Source organism: Gasterosteus aculeatus, chromosome 1 (genome assembly GCF_964276395.1).
Source record: "Gasterosteus aculeatus chromosome 1, fGasAcu3.hap1.1, whole genome shotgun sequence".
Taxonomy (NCBI): Eukaryota; Metazoa; Chordata; class Actinopteri; order Perciformes; family Gasterosteidae; genus Gasterosteus; species Gasterosteus aculeatus.
The window spans coordinates 15,179,326-15,203,115 of NC_135688.1; the positions used below are offsets into that span (position 1 = coordinate 15,179,326).

General features: G+C 46.6%; 1 protein-coding gene across 1 annotated transcript; it reads left to right on the forward strand.

Annotated features, from left to right (window-relative positions):
• The first annotated feature begins 457 nt into the window (after positions 1 to 457).
• Positions 458 to 22,113, forward strand: foxo1a (forkhead box O1 a). The gene is made up of 3 exons (XM_040184798.2): positions 458 to 1,518; positions 17,405 to 17,596; positions 17,949 to 22,113. The coding sequence occupies exons 1-3, from the start codon at positions 847 to 849 to the stop codon at positions 19,146 to 19,148; spliced, it is 2,064 nt and encodes a 687-aa protein (XP_040040732.2). The 5' UTR covers positions 458 to 846; the 3' UTR covers positions 19,149 to 22,113.
• The last annotated feature ends 1,677 nt before the right edge of the window (positions 22,114 to 23,790 follow it).

Genomic DNA, 23,790 nt, shown 5'->3' on the forward strand with positions numbered 1-23,790 from the left:
GTCACTCTTCTCTTGTGTATCTCTATCAAAGTATTTTTTATAACTTTTTAAAACACATTTCTGTGTTTCTAGTAGGCTGGACAGAGTTGGTATGAGTGTTTTCAGTATGCTGTGATAAGCAGCCTATCGTATATGTGCAATATCCCTCTTTGATATTTGATTATAGGTTCTTTAAACACTTCTTTTTAACACCACTTGTTACTGAGGAATGTTGGTTGCACGAATATAATCACTCTCTGGGTAAATAGGGTTTGGGATTTGGGATGGGGCGGGGGGTAAACTTTTTTTTTAAATTCTTTTTTGGTGCCCAGATTAGATGTTGACTAGACGAAAGAATGAAAACAAGGACGATTCTGTTTTACGCAACGCGTTCGAGGCCTCTCATTGGCGGCCTTCCGCTGTCGATCAAACTGTGGGCGGGGTCACGGCTGACAAACGATACTTCCAGTAAATCCTCACATGCTGAACGACACAGAGAGTCAACGGGCAGCAGCGCGCGCGCACCACCGCTACTACGGCACAACAAAAACAAAGCAGCGGACCAACACACTTTGGACACACACACACAACGTTTGCTCTCCGCGGGAAAAGGATCTTTTTTTTTTAAAGTATACTTTTTTGTTGTTGTTATTCTTATAAACCGTTTTTGTTGTCGCTTTCTTACCGGCTTGGGATGTGAATGTGACTTTCAGCCCAGACTTTGCGCCCGCGCGGAGCACGCAGCACTTCCTCCGGACTTCGTTTCGCACATTTCACAGGCCGAAGTTTAGGACTTTCTGAGCGGCGCGACAGGTTCGTCACACTTTACATGACATTTTAACACTCGGCTCCGTCACCTCTCGACCAATGGCGGAAGCGGCCCAGCAGCCACACCTGGTGGAAATCGACCCGGATTTCGAGCCCCTGTCGCGGCCCCGGTCGTGCACTTGGCCTTTGCCCCGACCGGAGTTCGTCAACCCGGGCGACTCCAACACGTCCTCGCCGGTGCCCTCCGTGAAGCAGGAGCCCGCCGGCAACGACTTCATCAACAACCTGAGCCTGCTGGAGGAGAGCGAGGACTTCGCGGAGCAAAAGCCCGCGATCCTGTGCGCCGACTTCCAGTGTCGGGAGGACTGCGTCCACCGGCGACCTCCGCAGCAGCAGCAGCAACTCCAGCAGCAGCAGCAGCAGCATCACCACCATCACCCTCAGCAGCAGCAGCAGCAGCAGCAGCAGCAGCAGCAAAACCCAAACGCGCAACTCCCGCATCATCAGCAGCAGCAGGTGTCTCTGCTCTCCTCCCCGGCGGGATCGTCCTCCCCGACGGCCGCGGCCGCAGCGGCCGCCGCTGCCCAGCGGAAGAGCAGCTCCTCCCGGCGGAACGCGTGGGGGAATATGTCATATGCAGACCTCATAACCAAAGCGATCGAGAGCTCTCCCGAGAACCGACTCACGCTGTCTCAGATCTACGACTGGATGGTGAAGAGCGTGCCGTATTTCAAGGACAAAGGTGACAGCAACAGCTCGGCGGGCTGGAAGGTACGTTTGTTTTTTGTTTTTTTCTCGTTAACGTTTGTGAACTTCTTCTACCCACGACAAACAGGGTGTGCGTGTTTGTGTGTGCGCGCGCGCGCGCGCGTGTGTGTGTGTGTGTGGCTGTTCAATGGCTGCAGCCCGTTGAAGTTTTCCACTTGTGGCTTTGCGGTTCGCGCGGGGACCGATCGAGCGTTATTCTGTGTCTTCTGTCCCCTGTGCTCACAGCACTGTCCTTGCTTGTCCTGCAGAGTTTAATAGTATGTTGACTTTGATCCAATTTATTTATTGTTTATCTCCATCATCTATGGCTGTCACGGACACGATGCCCCCCCCCCCCCCACACACACACACACCTTCCACACACACACAAGACATTTTCTCCATTGACAAAAGTGCGTGCATCAATATTTTAGTTGTTTAGAATTTGCTCCCAGTCTTGTGAAACCTTAGCCCCCCCCCACACCCCCCCCCATTGTGATCCATCCAGTTCATGGCAATTCAGTAAACTGTCCAATTTGCTACCATGACCTTCGACAGTCATCTGACTTCTTTCCTGCAGATATGTGCTTTATATGAGTCTGCTGACACACAGGGTTTTTTTTTTCGCTCTGTCTCTCTGTCTTATTGTCCCTCAACGTGCTTTTCAGAAGTGCTGTTGATTTGTAGCCTGGCGTGTCTGAGACAGCTCTCCTCGCTCTGCTGATATTTTAAAACTCGTGGTACATTTTAAGGCAAAATCAAAACAGTGCTTTTATTTATTTATTTTATACCCATATTCGAGTGCGTGCCTTGAGTGACGCTGTGTTTGGACGTTGATGTCGTAGGGGGAATGCCAGAAGGATTGTCCTGGAAGTCGTCCAAAACATTACACAAGAGAGGACTTCAAGTTTGTGATGTGACAGGCGCCTCCCACTGATTGTCTGGTTTGGCACGGCAGGCTCCCATGTTGTTTGAGTCACGTGCTCATCATTATAATGTCGATTGAACCACAATAAAAACATTCAGTCACTACTTACTTATTTTGCCATATACTGATTTTGTATGTAACAAAAAAAAGCAACGCTTTGTTACATATTCATCCTTTTAACCGCAGTGTTTAAAAAGCCACAAAACTCGTGTTGGGCTGTCAAATGCAGTCCAGTCAATCAAATTATACGGGGGTGGGGAAAAAAAACCCTCTTCAGTGCGGTGCAACATGCACAAGCATGTAAAGCAAGTACTTTGAAAATGATATTGTGCAAGGAGAAAAAGCAACATTTACCTGCACCTATTCATCACATTGGCACTTTGAAAAGTGCAGCATCTGTCCTACTGTGTTTGTGTGTCCCCTTTTTGTCCCCTTTCACCAATACCGTGTCACTTGCCGAAACCCGCTCACCGTTTTGCTTGAAAAGGGCAAAGACAAACTTAATCCAAAATAAAGAGCGGTTCAGTCGTGTGTGGAAAACATCCACGCAGGACCAGTGGATACTTTATCACTGAGTTTGCAGGAGCTGGAACATGGATTCTGAATAAATCGTCTAGTCGTTAGTAGCTGTTGTTACACGGGAGTCCAGCATCATTACAACCAACAGTAGATCATTTACATTTTGCAAAGCATGCAGCAGAGTTACGGTGAGAAAGACTCATTATTGTACCTAAATAAACAGAAGTCTCTCAGAGCTGCTGCACGCTCCATTTAACAGTTATTGTGCGAATGGCGGCTCGCGGGATGGGGGGGGGGGGGGCGGGACGGGGGGGGGGCGCGGCCCGGGCTCACCGCTTGGGGGTGTAGACTGAGTAATGCTGTGGGAAAGCAAAGTGCCATTCACCGCTGCGAGGGGAGTTATTCAGGGCGCTCCCCTCGGCTCCACACGGGGGGGCGAGGGGGGGGCGCTATCACACATTGTCCTTTCAGAGCGAGTTTACTTATGAGCCGCGGCCTGAGAGGAGCTGGGGAAGGTGACAATATCAAATGGTACTTTTGTGGCCTCTCCTGTGTTTTTAAATATTTTTTTGTGTGTTGTTTCCTCTCCAAAGGCCCGCGGGTGTTAGTATGAAATCCCAAACAGTTAGATTCATTAATCATTTGACCGCAAATAGCCGACTGAAGCATGGAAATATGTTCACAAGACAGATGCTTTTACAAAGTGTAAATATCAAAACAAAAGCACTCAAAACAATGATCGTACAAGCGTTGATGTCAACCCTGTGAACCTCCCTGAGGGAGTAAAAGAAGTCGAATGAGAACCACACATGTTTTGTTGTTAGTGGAAATATTGAGTGTAAAGGGAAGTTTCTGGTGGCTTCTTTGGTGCTGCAGGACGATGATCCCGCCGACACAACCCAACCGCTTGGTCTCACTCCGCCCCCCAAAAACACCCGCAAACGTCGATTTGAAAATCATTTACGGTCCGCCTGTCTGTGTGAGCGATCTCTCTGAGCAGATGGGGCTCTCGCAAAGGGAACAGGCTGAAGTTCTTCATTAATCTGTGATTAAGGCTGTCTGCTCTGCAATTGTTCGAGGGCCGAGCTTGTTTCTCCACGCTGCTGATCCTCCGCAGTCGGTCGGTCGTGTCTGAGCTGAGTCATGGCAGCCTCCGCACTCCTCGGGCCGTCTGCGAGAGTGTGAGTTCTGGGGACAGTTGTGCCAGGTGGGACCAGCTCGGAGAGGCTGCGTAAGTGGACTGGACACCGGGCCGGGCTCATGATGCCATCCAACAGGAAGAAGAACAGATGGCACAAGCGATGCATCACCAAACCTCTCTGCAGAGCGACATATTCGTTTTTAATAAAGCCTCGTTCACATTTTTTAATTCTAATTTCACTCCATGAAATGTGTGTTGATCAGTCAGTCATTTTCTTGTATTTTGCCGCCGTGTACACATCACCACAGGGTAAATATTTGGCTTGCGCCAGTGGAACTGCGTGACTTGGATGCTCTTTGAAGTCAATATCGAGATCAATTCGGTCATAGGTTTTCTCTGTACCCGGCGCTCTCTTGACCCGAAATTCCTCAACCTACGCTGGTAAACACTCCCACGGATCTGCAAAGGAACTGCGCCGGCGCGGACAAACACGCAGGTACGAGCAGAGCGTACGGGTGCCTCCGGGGTCATTACCACCAAAATGCCCCCATCGACTCCAGAGCCACTTGGTCTAAAGGTAAACACTGGCATCGCCGAGGGGGGGGGGGGGGGGGGGGGGGGGGCGATTTGACTTTACAATGCATGGATCCCAGTGAGGCTACTGGTTATTAATATTCAGGAGAGGTTGGATTTGGTTTCTTTATCCGCTGTTGATCATCACCTGCAATGTAAACAACGGTTTTTGTTGTCTTACTGTAGATATTAGAGAGCCACGACTTACTGCAAACATCATCATTGAAGGTCAACACGTTTAATCTAACTGAATCAAATTCATTGATCATTTTATCACTATGTTTAGTTTCATTGGCTTTCATTTCGACCTCCTGACAGCTCATGCCCAAATGCTCAAGAAATGGGAGAAAGCACAGAGCCGGTTGTACTTTATCACCCGCCACAGACTGCGTGTTGCTCTGGGTCCAAAAGTGTACTAGCAGGACAGAGAGCTGGATAGAACAGCAGCGCTCCTGTTTCTACTGGTTCAACGCACACTTACACACACACACCTCTCACCCCCCCTGAGGCAGTCGAGGAGTCCAACCTTGGCATTGCCCCAAGACATGAGGGGCAGCTGTGTTTCTCAGGCAAAGAGCTGGAGCACCTCTCCTCACCCTCCTCCCCATTTCCTGCCTGCTCCGCCGAGCCTCTGCACAAAAGCAGGGCACACTTAATATTGTGAAGGGTTACTGCCCCCCCCCCCCTCCTCCCGCACACCCCAATGGGTCAAATCCTGAAGAAGCAAGCCGCTTGGACTTCAGAGAGAAGAGAAGGAGAGAAGTAAGAGAGGGAGACGGCAGAGACCCACAACGCTTTAAGTTCAGACTGGGTGACACTTGTTAGGAGTTGCATAACAAGACGTTTACTGGAATCTGGGAGCCGCAGGCCAAAGTCTGGTGCCACTGGTTAGTCAGCGGAACTGTGAGCCACTGTGTTAGAGATATGTGGGACGCTTGTATCCTGTGTGTATGTGTGTGCACGTAACCTGGGCCTCTTAATTAAAGCCCTGCAGCTGGCGGATGCACAGACACGATGGCAGACAGACAGACAGACAGACAGGCCGATACACGGAGCATTCCTGGACAGGCTTTTATATACCTTTTTTTAAATTTTGACTTTCCTTCTCTTTGTATCAGTTTGTGCTTTCATTTGGCAAATATCCACAGCTGGCAAATGGATAAATCTTACCAATGCATGTCTCACATTCAAGAAGAACCAGTGAGCGCGTGCATTTAAAGAATTCCATTCTAAAAGTGTTATCCTAATTCAGAAACACTGGTTGAACACGAGTAGGTCCACCTGTGTTAGGTGCCTTTGGCTCGGCGTAGTGTGGAAACGATTAGTGAAGAATACGATCGTGTTCCAAGTGATGTAACTGTGTCTATCCCACCCCGGTTGGATTAGGCAACATTTTGGAACTGCAGATTATTTCACAACCGCATGTTGTCCTTCCTTTAACTGTCCCAACCCACACCAGGCTTACGGACGCCCTTTAGTCTCTCAGTTCTTCTCCCAAGAAAAACACTTTAGGATGTTAATGACTTGAAACCCAACGGATTGAAATGAAGAAAGAGGTGAAAAGGGATATTAAATAGTGTTTATGTCTGCGTGTGTTTGTTGGTGGATCCAGCTGTTCTCTGGCTACGAATTTGCATCAGTGTTTCCACAGCGGCTTGGTTCCAGAATGCCATAGGAGGAAGCCACTTGGCAATGCCAGAAGCTGTGAGAAACACTTACCGCACACAGGGGATTATGTCTGTTTGTCTGGCAGCCTGTCTGAGTTCAAGAGGCTTCACAAGTTCAGAGTAAGTTGGGTCACTCATCGGTTCGCCAGACCGAGTGCAAACAATCTTCTCCTCTCAGATGCAAAGACGTTTTGCTTTGAATGAGGAATAATTCCGATTCTGTTTGCTCAACACAACACAACGGCCACATGTGCAGGGGTTTGATAATGCTTATTGATGTTCCAGATCCAGATTTCCTGCAGCAAGAGCTCTCTGGCTGCATCAATCTGAGCCAGCAAGGACACATTCAGATACACTATACAGCTCTTGAGTATGAATGCGTCTTTGAGTTGAAGGACTTATTTTGTAAATACCATTATTATTTCAAATTGAATGTTTTGTTTGTGAGCTGAGGAGTAACAGTTGAGATTTTCAGAGTAAGGGTAGCGCCTCAGTGCTAAAGCTAGTTACTTTAATCTTACTGCCATCTCATTGGTAACAGCCGTGGAAAATCCCTGCAAAGTGCCCCTTTTATTCAGTGAATTCAAATAAATCGCGTGTGCACGGTGTTTCCACCCACCTCAGACACGGGCATCACTCAAACCCGCAGTAACCCTGCCAGCGTGTTGTTTTGTCAGTTCTTTTTCTGGCTGTGGACCAAAGGACAGATCCTCCGGTGGGCCTGTAGTCAGGTAACGTCACAGACGATGTAAGCAACGTACAAAAAGACTGCAGCCGAGCGCAGCGCCTCACTCAACAGCACACAGGAAAAGGTGCCCACGCATGCTGCTTCACTCTCAAGTTAAAAAAAAGCCCAGCGGCGCGGTCAAGTCAACAGTCTTTTAGGGTGAGTCAGATTGTTTTGTTTTTCCCAGCCGCGCGTTCGGTAGTAGCAGGGCGAGAGCACGCGACTCTCTGTTTTGGCCCGAGGGTTTGGTCACATCGTGGCAGTTTGTTTAACGGAATGAGGCTGTCACCACAACTTCTCATCGGTTCGGGGCATTTGGAAAATTCTCCTGTGGGTTTAGCCTGGAAGACCTCAGCGGTGTTTTACAGTGCCGGAAGAGGAACTGTGGATTTTGGCTAATTTCACCATTTAGACGAGAAGGGAAAGCCCTCAACGCTCCTTTTGCCCATGAAACATGTGGCGTCCTATCAGTCTCTCTGCAGGCTCGGGCGCGAGGAGAGCGACGCTTTTTTTTTTTTTTTTTTACGGGACCGCTCACTGCCGAGGGCCCCAAACCACAGGCATTACCCAGACCCACATTGTTGTGCAATTCCCTAAGGCGATTAAGCACGGTGCCTGTCAGGCTGGCCTGGCATTATCACACAATCTCACATGCATTCAGGCACGTGAGATTGCGTTCACATACATGAACGCTCACAGGAGCCCTGAAGCCGACTGGCGATCCAACTGCTCACTTCGATCAGAAGTGCCGTCGTGACGTGGGCGTCAGACAGCAGGTTACCCGCTGCCGTTGTCACAGTGAATAATCGTCGTTGTCAAGGTCAAATTGTAACCGCCCTGAGGAGTGTTCACTTTTAGGTTTGCACAAGTGTGACGGCAGTGCGGCTCTATTGTCTGTGTTGTGCAGCGAGGCTCTCGCATGACGTAGCGCTTATAAAAGAAACGCCTGACGGGGGGGGGAGGACAGGTTACCAGAAGTTGGGTTTCGTTTCGCAGGAACTTCATTAAAGTTCATTAAAGTATTTCCCAAGCAATGGTGGGATGTCCTTATCCTGTCAGCATTAGAATTATCTTGTCAGACTGATGACTGTATTTGTCCTGAGAGTATCTGCGTATGCACGTGGTGCTGATTCAGTCAGGCTGATTATTAGACGTACCACACGGGACTCCTTTTTTCTCTCAAGGAATCATTTCATCTCTTTTTGACAGGAAAAGTGAATTTTCATCGGGTTTTGCCAATGCGTTAAGAATAATGCATCGTTATTCCCGTTGTTTCTAAAGACAATGTCAATTTCTGTGGGATAAAATAGTCTTCTGTACCAAACGTGTAACCGCAATTGCGCAAATTATATCGTACATTTCCATTTCTCTTTTCCTCCACCTCCTCTTCTAACCTTGAGAGATGCAAATTTCAGTCCATGGCTGACAGGAAGTGGGTGCTATGAAACAAGGGCAACCTATACAGTACCAGGGCGGTCATGTCATGAGCACTGTAGAGGAAACATGAGCGTGACGCCAGATTCTGTCACTTCCTTCTCTTCCAGTGTTTCCGTTTTTTTTTTCCATTCTTAGTAGTAGTGATATCAGTAAGTAGATTTGGTGCGGTGTGAGTGAGGCTTTGGTTTGCTCATTAAGCTCCCACCCTGACCTTTACTGGTGCTGGCTTGATAATGGTCCTTTTGACGGGGATAACAGGTCCGGGTCTCCGTGCCCTCGTTCAGTGTCACCCTCAACCTGTCCTTCACAAAGATGTGATCTCACAGCGAACAGTAAAGATAAAAACAATATTCTAAACGCAGGATTTTGAATGTTGGAAAGCATTTAATACATCTCTAGTTCTAAATTCGAACAATAAAAACATTTTTCATGTTCATTTTTTTATGAGTGCTGAGGACTTCTCATCAGGACAGCTCATTCATGTGTCATTCATAAGTTGAGTGTTTGTCGTCAAATGCTGCTGGTGTGATAGCACCAAGGCCAAATAGCCCTGGTTGATAATATCCCCCAAAAATTGCAAATGCGTTAAACAGAGTTATATGTTTATGTCACGAAAGCTGTGTTGTGCAATGCAAAAACTCAAAGATCGTTTTATTTAAGATGGACCGTGAAAAAAGTTCAAATCAAGTTGTCTCATTCAGTTAAGAAACTCTTTATTTATATGTACTGTACTGCATATTTATTTATATATAAATATAAATATCTATATTTTTCACTGCTACTTCCTTTTCATAATGAGCCGGGAGAACAAACAATAAACTTCTTTTTTTTCTCAAAAGAATTATTTGTAGCACAGCATGAGTCCTGCTAGTTTAACAGGTAAATGCCTTGCAGCCCAACATGCAGCATCATGGACATTAGGAGAGTTAAAGGGAAAGGAAATAAACCTAAAGAGGAAGAAAGAAATATAATTTTAAAGATTTGTTTGTGGTTTAAACAATGTGCCCCCATTAACACCTTTTAAAGTAACTTAAAAGTGAAGTGTTTGTTTGAATTTGGGGACATTTCTGCTGCCCGGCAGGAGGGGTGTTTTATGAAACCATCCATATTAAAACGGAGTGGGTGTCTGTTTCACCGCTTTTACTCATTTAATAATGTAATATTGTTGGTTTCCAAGTGCACGTATTGACTTCAGCTACTACGGAGTAATAAAACAACACAAAGAGGCTCAACATTTATTGTTGGAATCAACGTGCAACCATTAAAACAGCTGGGGGATTTCCCCGTGTTTGCCAGGTTAAAAAGGGGGTAACGGGCTTATAAATATAACCCTCCCTCGCTCCTGCGGTGGGGTCGAGCCTATGGGTGCCGGCCCCCCAGCAGTGGCCCCATACACTGCATCTTTATCCAGGTGTAGCAGGCAGCGGCCCGGCCCAGCCTGCTCTGCTGATCTGAGGCGAAAAAATCTCCCCGCTCCACAGACACAGCTCTGTGCATTCACAGGCTCACATTGTGTCGCACAGAGCAGCACACGCGCATATTTCAGCATGGCCCGCTTGGCCAGCACAACCCGGTCCCTGTCCGCACACACGAGCTGTGTGCTGCTTAAATCTCGAGTCAGGAAATCAGCGAGCGCGACGGAGAGCTCTGCATGTAAACAGCAGTTCCTGTTCACGCAATATTTTCCAAAAAGTATCACGGGGCATCAGTTATTATAAACAGCTTATGAGCGGTCTGGAGATGATATCAAATGTAACCTGAAGGATTTAACCAGTGACTTTCTTCTTTCTGGACCTTGCTGTTGACATAGTTTGTTTAATCAATACAACTTCCTGAATACATTGTTTTTCATACAGCTTTGAATTACCGTTTTCTGAAGTGAAGTACAAGCGTTTGAAACACACTCACGTGTGTACACATCTGAAACGGTCATTTAAAGTGTATGCACTAAAAGCAGCAGAGGCGACGGCACAGGGGTAAAACAACGCTTTCAACAACTCATTTTATCAGTCAATTTAGACTTTTTGCCTTGTAACAAAAAATGTCAACAGGGTAACGGTTGATAATTGATGCTGTGTAATTATCACCGAGCTGTGTGGGAAGATTGGGGACAATCAAGTTCACAGTCAAATGCAGACGCCACATGCAAATATTTCGGTTGACTAAAATAGAAATTGATTCCTGCTAAACTTGGAATTTAGCAACCATGAGTTCGATAGCATTGTCTGCTGGATCAATCTCTTAGATCTTTATTTCCGTAGGATTGTTCGTTGCCCTCTTCGTCTCCTTTTCTAAATGGCCGTGTTTTCTCTGTCCAAATCTCGGAAAAGCCAGAGGAACTGGCAGATAATTCATTATTCTCACACCGGGTTCTGTTTGTTTGGGCTCATAAGTGGGGAAGTGTTTCTAAGATGTACAGCAAGAGCTTTATCCGCTATTGTAATCCTGCTGGAAAAGCGCTACCTGGGCAAGGCGCACCCCCCCCCCCCCCCCCTCTTTCCTCTTTCCTCTTGTTTTGCTCAGTCAGACTGCACAGTTTTGATTAGGAAGTACTGGCTCTTGAACCCGCTGTTGTGCTTCAGCCGGTCGCCTGCATCGCACTATCCAGGGTCTCATTCTGCAGCGTTTTGCATAGAAACCCGAGGCATCAATGGGATCAGTATCAGGACTAGCCAGCTCTTCCTGTGCGGATACAATGCAGCAGGAAGTTTGCTAATAGCCCTTCTCACCACGCCACTCGTGTCACACTATCACGCGGCGGTGAAAGAGCCCGGCGTGCCAGTTGCCTTGCTGCTTCTCACCTTGTGCACAGAACCACTCACTGGCTATTTATCATTTGTCTACAAATGTGAGACCGATCCATCTGAAACTTAATCATCACCAGTTCAAGCTTCCAAGTTTAGCTTATTGTGTGTGAGTGTGTGTGTGTGTGTGTGTGTGTGTGTGTGTGTGTTTGTGGGGAGGGCCCTCGGTTCCACTCCAGATTCTTGCGGAGGATTGTGAAAAAGAGATCCTGCCAAAACACTGTCAGTAAATACATTTGCAGACAGATTTGCTTCTGCATGACTGCGTGTTTCCTGCTTTTCCATCTGTGCTACTTTAAGGTTGTGTAACCGTAGGTTAAAGGTACTTTCTTGGAAGTCATAGCCTGCTGGTTTGGCTCGTAGAAGCCTAAAGTGAATTTAAGGAGATTCGCACTGAGCGCTCTGTGTCCGGGCCTCCGCTCTTGCCCCTCTTTGCCAAATTGAATAATTGGATGTTGACGTCAGTGGGCGAGAAGGAACCCTTTTTGCCGCAACCTGCAGTGCGAGATCAGCTGCGTACGTGCACGATGTCCCAGGGGAGCACGTGAAAGGGACACGGGTGGAACAGAATGCTGGAAAGGGGGCGGGATGGAGGGTGAGCACGGAGGAGATCTATTTCTGGTTCGAACCATGTCCTAGGGTCAGTTTCCATTTTTACTGCGCCACTGCTTTTAAAAACAGAAGCTGTGGCCGAACAGACTTATTTTTATACCACTGTGTGAACAGTGACACATTTATCCGTTCCCCACCAGTCGAACCTGAGGCCCCGCGTTGTGTCGCTCCATCGCTACGCAACGTTAATGACAGCAGTCCAGTTCCTTTTCTACCGACTGTTTCAACGAAGCCGAGGGTGCAAATCAGTTTTTAAAAAGACCCCGGCGCTTTACATTTCCGGTGCTCTGCTTTTTTTTATTTCCACTGCCTTTTATGATTATTGATGTATTGACTTCAGTAAATAGGTCAGTGTTTATCTCTGGTCGGTTCAGTATTGGAGCGGACGATAACTTATCAAACTGCAAACACATGAAGTCATCGAGGTCTATTCAGATCGCCTTGTGAATGTGGTAATGTGTGTTAGAGAAAGAGACAGCCAGATTCCTTGTATTTGTCTAGTAATGTGTGAAGATCAACATGAGACTTATCAAGACCGTAATAGTCTCCTTTTTATTTTCAATAAAAAAACAATAAATTGGCTGTTGTTAATGGCTGTAAAGCTGCACCAGCTCAAACAAAGTATTCGCACAGTGACTGAATACTCCGTGACTCAGCAAAATAAGGGGAAAGTTAGTTGCAGACACTTGTAAATCAAGTCATTTGATCCTGTCTTTATTGAAAACTGACATAAATCCCCCACCCCGTTAAATAACCAGAAAGAAATTCACCCCACAACCCATTATGGATGATTCAACGCAGTTTTAGGCCATTTGGTCTTGAAAGCTGTCCAAAATATTATCTAGTATCCTTAGCCAAGACCAAGTGACGCTAGAAAAATAGCAATTAGTTCTCGCTCATGTTTGTTTTGCTCTTTTCCCCCGGCTGCAGGGGTTTTCCCTCTCATCAGCCACCACCCAGCTCACCGCGATGCACCACCTTCAGCGCACCTGATTTCATGACCTGTGGGAATCAGTTGCAATGGATGACAGATAACTAAAGGCCAAAACCTGCCGCTAGTGGCTCCCCCCGATGACTGTGTGTGATTCCACGCGCTGAGTGGCGCTCCCCCCCCCCTCCCCCGTCACCTGTCGCCTCCGCGGCTCACCTGGAACTCTGCGCGCAGCCGCAGACTGCTGATAAGCGGGAAGGCTGCTGAGCTGGTGCGGCGCTAATAACGGGTTGACGTGTTTTCTCTCCCGAACCACATCGCGCAAACTCCGCCGGACTCAGCAAAAAAAGGGCCCCAGACATGACCAAGCTGCAGATTTGGGGCCACTTAATTTTGGCGGTTACAAGTGGTGCACTACACACCCTGTAGGTTGCCCTCTTCATATCCGCAGACGTTCCACAGAAAATAGCTAGTTACGGTGCAGGCACCCACCTACTTTGCTTGAAACGGCTCGTTCAGGACGGCCCCGTCTCTCTAATGAGTTCACGAGAAATAGTGCAGGGAAACCGCATTCTTATTTCACTTTCATCGGTTCCATATCTCTGGCACATATGTATGTGAAACTTCTCAGTTGAACTGGCTGGCGTGCAATCTACTGCTCGCTTCAAGTCAGTGAGGAAGTTGCACTGCTGCAGAAGCTTTAAAGCTGTAGCTGTATGGGCTTTGCAGCTGAGGTTTCACTTGTGGCTTCTTTATTCAAAGCAGCCCTGCGAGTGGGCTGTGTTCCTTTTCGCTGGGGATTTTTTTTTTTTCTTTATGAAGCGAGTTGACATTTGAGCAGCTCCGAGAGCGTCAGCACCTCGGACAGTGTTCCGGCGGCTTCCAGGTCATTGCAGGTGCTTTGCTTCTGTCTGCAGGAGAAGTAAGAGAGCACAGGGGAGGAGTGGAGGAGAAAGGGAAAAACCAAAGGAGAGAAGGCGGGAAGAAGAGAATCGGAAGAGGGAGAAGAGAGGACAAAGAGGGAAACGTGATAAGGTTTGGGATGAAAGAAGAAAAAAAGATAATGAAAGGAGACGAGAGGACAAAGGAGGTAATTTAACGGAGGAGATGAGGTAGGAATAAAAATGTTAACAAACAAGGCAGGAAGGAGAGAAGATTAAAACAAGGAAAAGGAGTCAAGGAGTAAAGAGAAGGAGACAAGGAGAGGGCGATGCACTGAACACTGTGGCCTTTCAGTGCCGCTGCCAGTGCGGGAGTTCAAACCAGCACAGTGTGTTCTTTACAGATGCATGCTCACTCTGTCACACACAACCCTTCTTTCTCTGTTTCTCAAATAGCCTCCCCTCAAAACACACACACACACACACACACACACACACAACCCAGACGTCTTTACTGCAGCCAACGGTAGAGTCATGACGCATCTACTCATGTAATTCAGTTCCAGCAGTCACACGACGAAGGGAACATTACTTTTCATATAGTGTGACATCAGGGATTATGCCCGCTTCGAAACATGAACTCTATTGCCATGTTGGTTGGGGGCAAGAGGGGGGGGGGGGGCGGGGGTGGGGTGGGCGAGTTAAATGTGTGCCGTCCACTCTGCTCACGGCGCTGTGGCTTCACATTCCATGGCTTTTTCTCCGCCTCATGACCGCCGCGCTTCCTGTGAGACAGGAAGTCAGCTCCGTTTCCTGTCACGGTGCTCTTTCATGTGGTCACTTCCTCGTGTTTTGCCAGCGCCGCTGTGTTGACTCAGAGAACAGAGGTGGTGCTCCTTGCGGTGGGCTGGGGCGGATTATTTTAGTTTATAGCTTATTATCTCTGGCTACACCAACTAGCCTTCAGAGATAACGTCAAGTTGCTGCCGGTTTCCAAATGATTACATTCCTCAGTGCAACAATAAGCGTTTCTATTCCCGTTACTGTACAATAATTGCCAGCGACATTATATATTTTTGTCCTTTGGCAAGCTGCTTGCCGTTTTATTTCTGTTCCAAGACAGGTGGGAAGAAACACAAGTACTTACGAGATGGGAGGGTGTTATTCTTTATTTTTTATACAACACAAGATAGGTCCTTCCTCCTGCAACGGTAATCGGAGTTCAGTTCTGTGAAAAGTTTTGTAACCTTGCCGAGGAATGTTGATTGTGATGGCTGCCTGGCTGGGAATCCTGCCGTTACTGTTTCCTAAGAGATACTAACAAGTTGGCTCTGATTAAGATTGAACTTTGCACACGGTGATTAGCTGGAATGTTAAGATTCCTGTGTATTCCCCAGATAAATCAGTGTCACATACAGTCCCCAAATCCCGAAGAAGCACACTTTCAATTTGCAAAAAAAAAAAAAACCACAAAAACCTTTTCATGCATTCGTCCAGTCGTGCGTTTGCGTCATTGACTGTAACATGACTGCGTGTTCATGTGCGAGTGTTCTTCCCAAATCACTATTTCAAACCACAATAACAGACTGCATTGAGGGGAGCAACAGAATCAAAACCATCCACGCTGCTGTTTGTCGTACTGCCAGTGCACTAAAACTATGAGCTCTCCCTCACAAGACCGCACACACGCACACACACACACACACACACACACACTGAGAGACGAGCCTTTTCCATTGGCCCCACCAAACACCCTCAGCCACATTCCCCACACGGCACACCAAGTCCTGCCGAGTTCTGGTATTTCCCATCAGAGGAGTTTATGACCCCTCACGTGTACATCAAGACTTTTGAACTGGTTTTACAATGTTCTCATCAAAACTCTCACGCTATTGACTTTGAGATCGGCCAAAAAGGAAAAAAACACTGGCTCCAAAGGAGGGAGAGTTTAGCCGTCACTTTCCCCTTCCCGTCATCGGGAAGACGTAAGGCTTCAACAGGACGAAAGGAGTGGCTCATGAGCAGAATTGACTCTTTACATTTTGTCGGCGATGTGCACGGCGAGGTGACGGCAGAAGAGCATTTGCTCATTGCCAATGAGGGAAAGGCGCTCACGTCGCTCAGGTTCGGGCAAACCAGCTGGAGACTGATTGGCTGAGGCAGTCGGGTTCATTTGTGACGGGCCGGTGTTCACGCGAGCCCCCATGTGCCCAGCCGGGAGGAGAGACAGGAAAAGCATAGAGAGTGAGGTGGCTGGAATGGAAGATAATAGCATTTGACACGGCAGATTAGTCAAAACAATTGAACAACAATTCTGTTGGAAGACTTTTTTTACTCATGGAGGTCAGTTTACGTGTCACGAGGAGTTTTCCTGTCTCTGGTTTCATTGTCAAACAGTTGTACAATGTCTTCGAGGGCTCAGGAGGGAGCTTTCCAAAGTTTGAGAGAATAACACTGATGATGTCCTGATGATGGCGTCAAGATCAATCACTTTGTAAGAGTGATTGACAACTGAAAAAGGTTTTTTATCAAGATGGCAATTGACTTATGAGAAATGCAGCGTGGACCCATAACAGGATCTTGTTCTCTCAATTTATCTTCTCAAATGTGTCCCTTGGATGGTTGGAGTGGGACGGTAGAGATGAGGCAGGGCAGAGATGAAGGCAGAGCAGAGGGCAGACTGTGAACCAGATGTGAAGCGCTGACTCACAGCAGGAACAGGCTCGATGACGTTAGCCGCCATGCACGCTAAGCTCTTCGTGAGTGTCTGTGTGTCGGGAGTTCCAGCCTTTCTTCCAAAACAACAAGCTTTACGTAGGCACAGTAATGTCTGGCCAAGGCTTATTACTTCATGTTGTGCGCCCGGACACAAAACGATACGGGGGCCAAAGAGCGTAAATGATCCTCTGAGGGTTAAACGGTCACTTCAGTAACCTTTTGGACAGACTAGGCGTTTAAAAATCCTAACCGGACCAAAAACAAATGAAGTGTCCCAGTACAGCAGTGGTTCCAATAAAGTGGAACAGAAATGGAGTTTGTGTGGTTAGCTTAGCAGACGTTTGCCCAATATTCTGGCTCTTGTTTGCAGTGTTTTAATGCTGCTTCAGTAGCTTCCTGCACAAAAATGAGTTTTTCCACTGTGGGTGTCACTAAGCAACGTTAATGTGCCGGTTTCCTCCATTCGATTCCGTGCTGGTTCGGACAAAACACAAAGTCAGAAGTTGGTATAATGTTGTTTTAAAACATTATACCATTATGCCGTCTGTTTTTTGTGAAGGAAATAAAGGCCCTGATGCACACTGTGGTGTGCAGATGAGAGTGTTGTAGATTAATCCTTGTTCTGGTCAGGCTGAACTGCTCATGGATAAAATTATTATTAACGTCTACTGTGTGTGTGTGTGTGTGTGAGGGTGGAGGGGGAGGAGTGTGTGTTTTGTATGTGCACATTGTGTGTCTTTGCACACGGTAGTAGATTGTTGAGTGACCTTAAAAAGCTTTCCTTTCTCTTCTGTAAAGCCAGCTGTCGACAGGTGTGTTTTTAAAAAACAACCACCGTGTACGGATGGATTTGCACTTGTACGCTACAGCGGAATTGAGTGGTTTCCGGAAAAGGGCAAGCACAAATCTGTTGTCTACTTTGGGGGTTTGTCTGCCTCTCACCCAGCCTCCCTCTTTATACTCCTCCCCCAGAACTCCATCAGGCACAACCTGTCGCTGCACAGCCGCTTCATCCGCGTGCAAAACGAGGGCACGGGGAAGAGTTCCTGGTGGATGCTTAATCCGGAGGGCGGCAAGAGCGGGAAGTCCCCGCGACGCAGGGCGGCCTCCATGGACAACAACAGCAAGTTCACCAAGAGCAGAGGCAGAGCGGCTAAGAAAAAGGTAAACACAAAATATCATAGCTAGAGGAGTTTTAACTGCATTTTCCTCGTACGGTATAATGAAAAAGAACAGACATCATATGTGATTTTGGTAATATTCTAATTGTTCTTGGTCTGGATGGCTAAATTACAGTTGGTGTTATTAGCATAGTAGAGTTATGTCTTTAAACATTGCTGACAAGAGATTTTATCAAAGCGGTATTTAACAAGAATACTTATTCTACTGTAGTACTGTATATATTTTTTTTAAATCAAACCTTCCTGTATTGCCAACGGTATCTTCCTAAAACACATGCTGCACTGACTGGTTCTGGCACATACAGCACACTGTGAATCTCCTTGTCTCCCCACAGCTGTCCCTGCAAGGCGGCCCTGACGGAGGCGCAGACAGCCCGGGTTCCTACTCCAAGTGGCCTGGCAGCCCCAACTCCCACAGCAACGATGACTTCGATGCATGGAACAGCTTCAGGCCTCGGACCAGCTCCAACGCCAGCACCCTGAGCGGCCGTCTCTCGCCCTTCATGCCCGAAGACGATCTCGGGGAGGGCGACGTGCATATGGGCTACCCGGGGGCTCCCGGGGCGAAGATGACAGCCACCCTGCCCAGCCTCACGGAGATGACAGGCTCCCTGCGACACGGTTCCGAGAATATCATGGAGAACCTTTTGGACAACCTGAACTTGCTGTCGCCCAACAACCCTCAGGTCGGGGGACGTGCGACGACCCCCGGCTCCTCCCAGTCCTCTCCGTCTCCTATGATGCAGCCGAGCCCCGGGTACCCCGCTTACAGCTCTCCGAGTATGGCCCCGCAGCCTCAGCAGGAGTACCTCAAGTGTGTGTACGGCCAAGCGGGGATGAGCACGCTGTCGTCCATGCCGCTGCAGACACTGCCAGAGAGCAAGCCCAGCTTCGGGCCCGCCATGGGCCAGTACAGCTGCCCCGCGGGTCTTCTGAAGGAGCTGCTGACGTCAGACACAGACCAGCACGGCGAGCTTATGCCGTCGGTGGACACGGTGGTGTCTCAGTCCGGCGGGGGCTGCATGCTGCCGCCGTACAGCAGCGGTCAGCACGCGGCCAAACTCATGGGTGGCGGGAGCGCTCATCCGCACGTCCTGGCGCACACTCACGGCCGCAGCGCTCACGGCCAAGCCCCGGTCACGTCCCCGGCCATGAACGGACGCTTGCTCATGTCGCTGAGCCACAACGGGGGCCACAACGGGGGCCCCGCGCGTTTGCCCGCAGTCAAAGGCCCTATGCAGATGCCGTACGGCCTCTCCAGCCACCTTAGCGCAGGAGGCATGCCCGGTGGCTTCTGCCCCCTCAGTACCAACGGATACGGCCGGCCGGGCCTGCCGCAGCCGTTGCACCCGGAGAAGCTGCCCAGCGACTTGGACGACATGTCCATCGAGAAGTTTGAGTTCGACATGGAGACGGTCCTCCACGACACTCTGATGGACGGGGACTCCCTGGACTTCAACTTTGAGCCAATGATGACCCAGCAAGGTTTTTCCCACGGAGTGAAGAGCACTACGCACAGCTGGGTGTCGGGGTAGAAGCTGTACTGCTGTTGCTGTTTGGTAAAAAAGAACAACAACAAAAAACACAATCGCAACTCATGTGAGACAAAAAGGTGCGTCTTTGGATCCTCGAGCCAACTTCAGCTGCAGTCCACGTACCATCCACCGTCAAAAACACCTTTTCGGATCACGTCAGCAGACTGAGGCTGGTCGTGATAAGCTGAGGACGCGTCTCCATTAGAACCCTTGGAACTGGTGGAGAAAACATTTGAATTATCTTCGAAATATCAAATCATTTGTACAAACTAAGTGCCAAACAATTTGCCTTAACTAAGAGCCAAAACGGAATCACACCTCTGGTTTACTTCTGCAAGTGACACTGCCAACCGCATCAGCAGCAGCAGCACAATCTGTCATACCGTGATGTTTACCGTGTGATCACAATCAACATGTTTGTATGTACAGTGTGGTGATAATTGATTACCACTACGGAAGAATGATGAAGGTAATCTGGCTCATGGGTTTGTCAACTGACATTATGTAAAGTGAGAGACTTCTCAAGGGATCCTCGGATCATGTTACATGGTTACTCACTTTGTTGTTGCCTGAATGTACATAGCGCCATCATACAGGTTGTAAAATCAGGCCTCTTAGTGTATTTTCTAAGACTGTACATAGTGTTTACAGAGCGGAAGCAAAGGTCGATGCAGCAGAGGTGAGCCCGCGTTGTAAACTGGATCCGATTCTTTGAAACATACGTCAAGTGGACAGATCCGTGCTTTAGGAGCTCGGGCCGTAAAATGGTAACACGTGTTCTGATTTCTTGTACATACATTAAGAATGTATTCTAAAATAATGTAGTAGATGTTTACTGGATTTAGTATATATATTTGAGACCTAAATTATTTATGGTTAAAATAGATTTATTCTAGTGCACAACCTGCACTCAGACATCAGAACTGTTCTGAGTAATTTGTCACTCTGAACCTTAATACCACAGGGGCCTATTTATTGTGCCTAACAAAGGACATCTCGACTGCAGGCTTGAAGGGTTTTATATTGTAAATGTCTACGGTCCAGTAGATACTCAAATCCAGCTGTCATGAAGAAAAGTACAGTGAATACTTGATTTGAAGTTCCCTGCATCCCTTCTTTTTTTTTTAGAGGTCAAGAAGATACGAGTGACTGTAGATCTTTATTGTTTGGTTTTCCTGAACGTTTCGCAGCTATGTGAATATTAAGAGGTCACACGTCGGTGGATAAAAGATATTCTGTGCTGCTGTTATTTTCACATCGAGGCTGAGTATTTAAGAAGCCTGTCCACTGTATGGTTTCAGAACTTTTTTTTTTTTTCTGTCTCAAACCGTTAGTGTGACTACTTGACTATGAAAACTTTTTGTCCAAAAAGGATCGTCTGATGCTGTCGGTAGAATCATCTTTTTTGCTCCACATTCACTCTGCCCCTTCTACCTCTACCCATCTTCAAGTCCAATGTTCAATAACACAAGTTTTACGTCTGAATGAATAGATTCCAATCATCTTCTCAATCAAGTCTATTTCAATTTGCCCCTGAAAAGCGCCACTAAGTGTTAAGTATTTTATCTAGCATGTATATCTGCATTCTCTGTCTCGCTTTTCCCACCTGTTGCTGTACTAACAATGAGCTTGACGGCCTGTCAGTGACTTATTATACAGACTCACAAATAGTGGTCACCTCTGTGAGAAGGGTGTCTATGAACGCGAGTACTTCTAACAAAGTCGACTGTTTCTGTGGCTGAAAGACCCGTTTAGAGATAACAAAAGTAATCGGCTTATTCTACCTTAATGTTTATTGCATTGTTTACCCAGAAACCACATATATCAGTGTGGGTCTGATCATGTGTTATAAAGGGCTCTGAGTATGCAAGCTTTTACTTAAGTCGTTCTGCTAGCAACTTTCCCTCAAACCGAGGGGGGGAATGCTCTTTAAATAGTTTGGGTGTTTGGTGGGGGGGGGGAACAAAAACGTGCATACTCCAGATCAGTAATGTCACATGGTCTGACACCACATGTCATTTTGCTACTAAGTCCAGGAAGTTGGGCAGGTTTTACTAGAGTAAAAAGGAATTCTTGACATTTCAAAAGGCCGTTAAATAAGCTGCTGTTTGGCTTTGGTGCCGGGTGTTTCCCTTTCTTACCCAAATATGCCATAGTGTACTTTAGCCAAATTTGCCTTTGAAGTCAAAGCGATACAATTAGCGTTTTTTTTTCATGTGATATGTTCAGAATAAAATATATTTGTGCCGGTCACTTAAGTCAGGATAAACTGTAAAGAATCCATACAGCCAGTCAAACAGGATTCACTCTAAAAGTAAACGAGCTGTACTAAGTAAATTATATCTCTACATTTTTAAATGATTGAATCTATGCATTGTATTCCTTAATTTTATGTTGCTATTTTCCTTTTCATTGAACTTATGACAGAGATATTTTATTGTAACATAGCGCTGTGAGATATTATGGTGTTGTTCTTGTCAAAACTATATGTTCCAGATAGTTATATGGGATAAAGATGAAGTTTATTTAGAGAATAGATGCAGTGATTAATATGCTAAGCTTTTGTTAACTGACAATGTTGTATTTCTTGTATTTAGCTACAGTTTTTAGAAAATAGCATCAAAAAGCAAATTGCTGAAAAAAATGTTAAGACATATTGAATTTTTTAAATGGAAAACACAATATTTAGTCTGTCAGAGAATTCCTGCTCAGAATGCAGTTTGGGGACCAATTTTTGTAATTTTATGAATAGAGAGATATTGCACTTTTACTTACATGTTATGATTAAGTGCTCCTCACAACAAGAGGAAGAGTTCCCATTACATATTTTAAAATGAAAATCTGTTACATTGAATTTATATACAGGAATAAATTGGAATTTTGCTGTGTGATTTGCAATCAATACAAATATGTAACTTGTTCAATATTAATGTATTAAGACCTGAATAAATGTTCCTCTGTGTTAGAGTTGTGTCAGATGTGTCATTCAACCTAAACAAAGACATTGCATGCAGACGTTTTGGTTTGGTAGGAACATAAAAAACATCCTTCACTATGTGTGGAAGAAGGCTGGGAGAGGAAGCAGAAAGGTGGTAAGCGGGATATTGAGCTTAAATTATTTTGTCACAGTCTTGAAGCACTTGGTTGACAGAAACAACACTGGGCAAATTTATCCGGTAAGCAAGGTATGTCTACTGCCCTTTTTTAAAATAGACGGCTACTAACAAAGCTTTGGGCATCATAACATTATTCACCAATACTACTACTATTACTGCTGATTCCTGGGGGAGCAGTCAGTCACTGATTCACTGGCATATCCCGTCTTTAGCAGTAAATATTGCAATATCTAAACTGGAGAATGGCTTTGCAGGAGATGATTGTCTGAGGTTGTCTGCCCTCAGGTCACGTTTCCATCCCAACTAATGAGCCAAGTTTTCAGGTTGAAGTGTAGAGTGGAATGTAGTGTTACAAGACCTGCAGACGTTGATTCAAGTTGCACAGGGTTATGCGCAAAGTGTATCATGGTTTTGATGTAGGCCTTGTGTAATATTAGATATTTATTAAAACTATAAAGCGAAAAAGCCAAAAACTGTATACAGTACATTGTCAAGAAACAACCACTTGCTTGACAATCAAAGTGTGTAAAGAGAAAATCTAGTTACTGTCTTTCACACCGTTTCTTTGCTGGAATTGACAGTAAAGTAGGCATTGATACATACATAACCCTCAAACAGAAGGATCAAGTTGCGCAAAGGGGCTTGTTTCATAAAGACAAAAAATGATCTCCTTATGTGCCGCCCTCCCAGCTCTGGCGTCTCAGTGCTTCCCTACAATGATTCCTCCTGGCTTTTCCTTACAACCACATTCCACACAATGCACCCCCTACCAGTGAACCCAGTCACCCTTACACAGCAAACTGCACAGTCTCCCCGGCCCCAGTCTCTTTGACTTTGAGTTGAGTGTAAAAGATAACCTTTAACTAGACAAGCTACTGGGGACAAGCCCCATAAGAAGAAAGGAGAACTCGCAGATCGGAACGGTTCCCCTGCACAAGTCTTTGTCTCACTTTAAAATGTTAACAAGCACGAACGTACAGTTGGTGAAATTACAGTCAGAATAGCCACTTGTGCATGTATCTGCAACGCTGAAAGTGGCACTCTCTATGCACCTCCCCCCCTTCTTCCCCCTTGTCAATGGGAAAGAAGTAGTGTTTGCATTTCTTTACAGTGAACAGCAATGTGGGCCAAAGTTATGGTGTCAGAGCAAAGTAGGAGGGAGAGGAAGAGGGGGGCAGAGAGGACGTTTGTGAGCACATAGCTGAGGAATTTGGGTGCGGACTCCTGCCAAAGGCATATGCGATCCTTATGTTCCCCTGGGTGCTACAAGGCAAAATGCGGTTAGACTGTTTGGGGCCATTTCAGGACACAAGCGGAGCGAGAACACAATGATAGGCCATCGAGTTCACACTCTTTGCTGCAATTGACAACAGCAATCTATAGGCGTGCACATTTTTGCTCTTCTGGAAGTAAAGGTGTTAGCGGTGAATATTGAGTTCAGTTGAGAGTAAAAAAAAAAAGAAATAACTAGACTGGAACCAAAAATAATCAGTTACATCCTATCGAGATTAGTCCACAATATACAG

Coding starts and splice junctions, on each gene's coding strand:
- foxo1a (XM_040184798.2), top strand. CDS start 847: ATGGCGGAAGCGGCCCAGCAGCCACACCTGGTGGAAATCGACCCGGAT. Junction 1,519..17,404: donor ACAGCTCGGCGGGCTGGAAG/GTACGTTTGTTT, acceptor CTCCTCCCCCAG/AACTCCATCAGGCACAACCT. Junction 17,597..17,948: donor GCAGAGCGGCTAAGAAAAAG/GTAAACACAAAA, acceptor GTCTCCCCACAG/CTGTCCCTGCAAGGCGGCCC.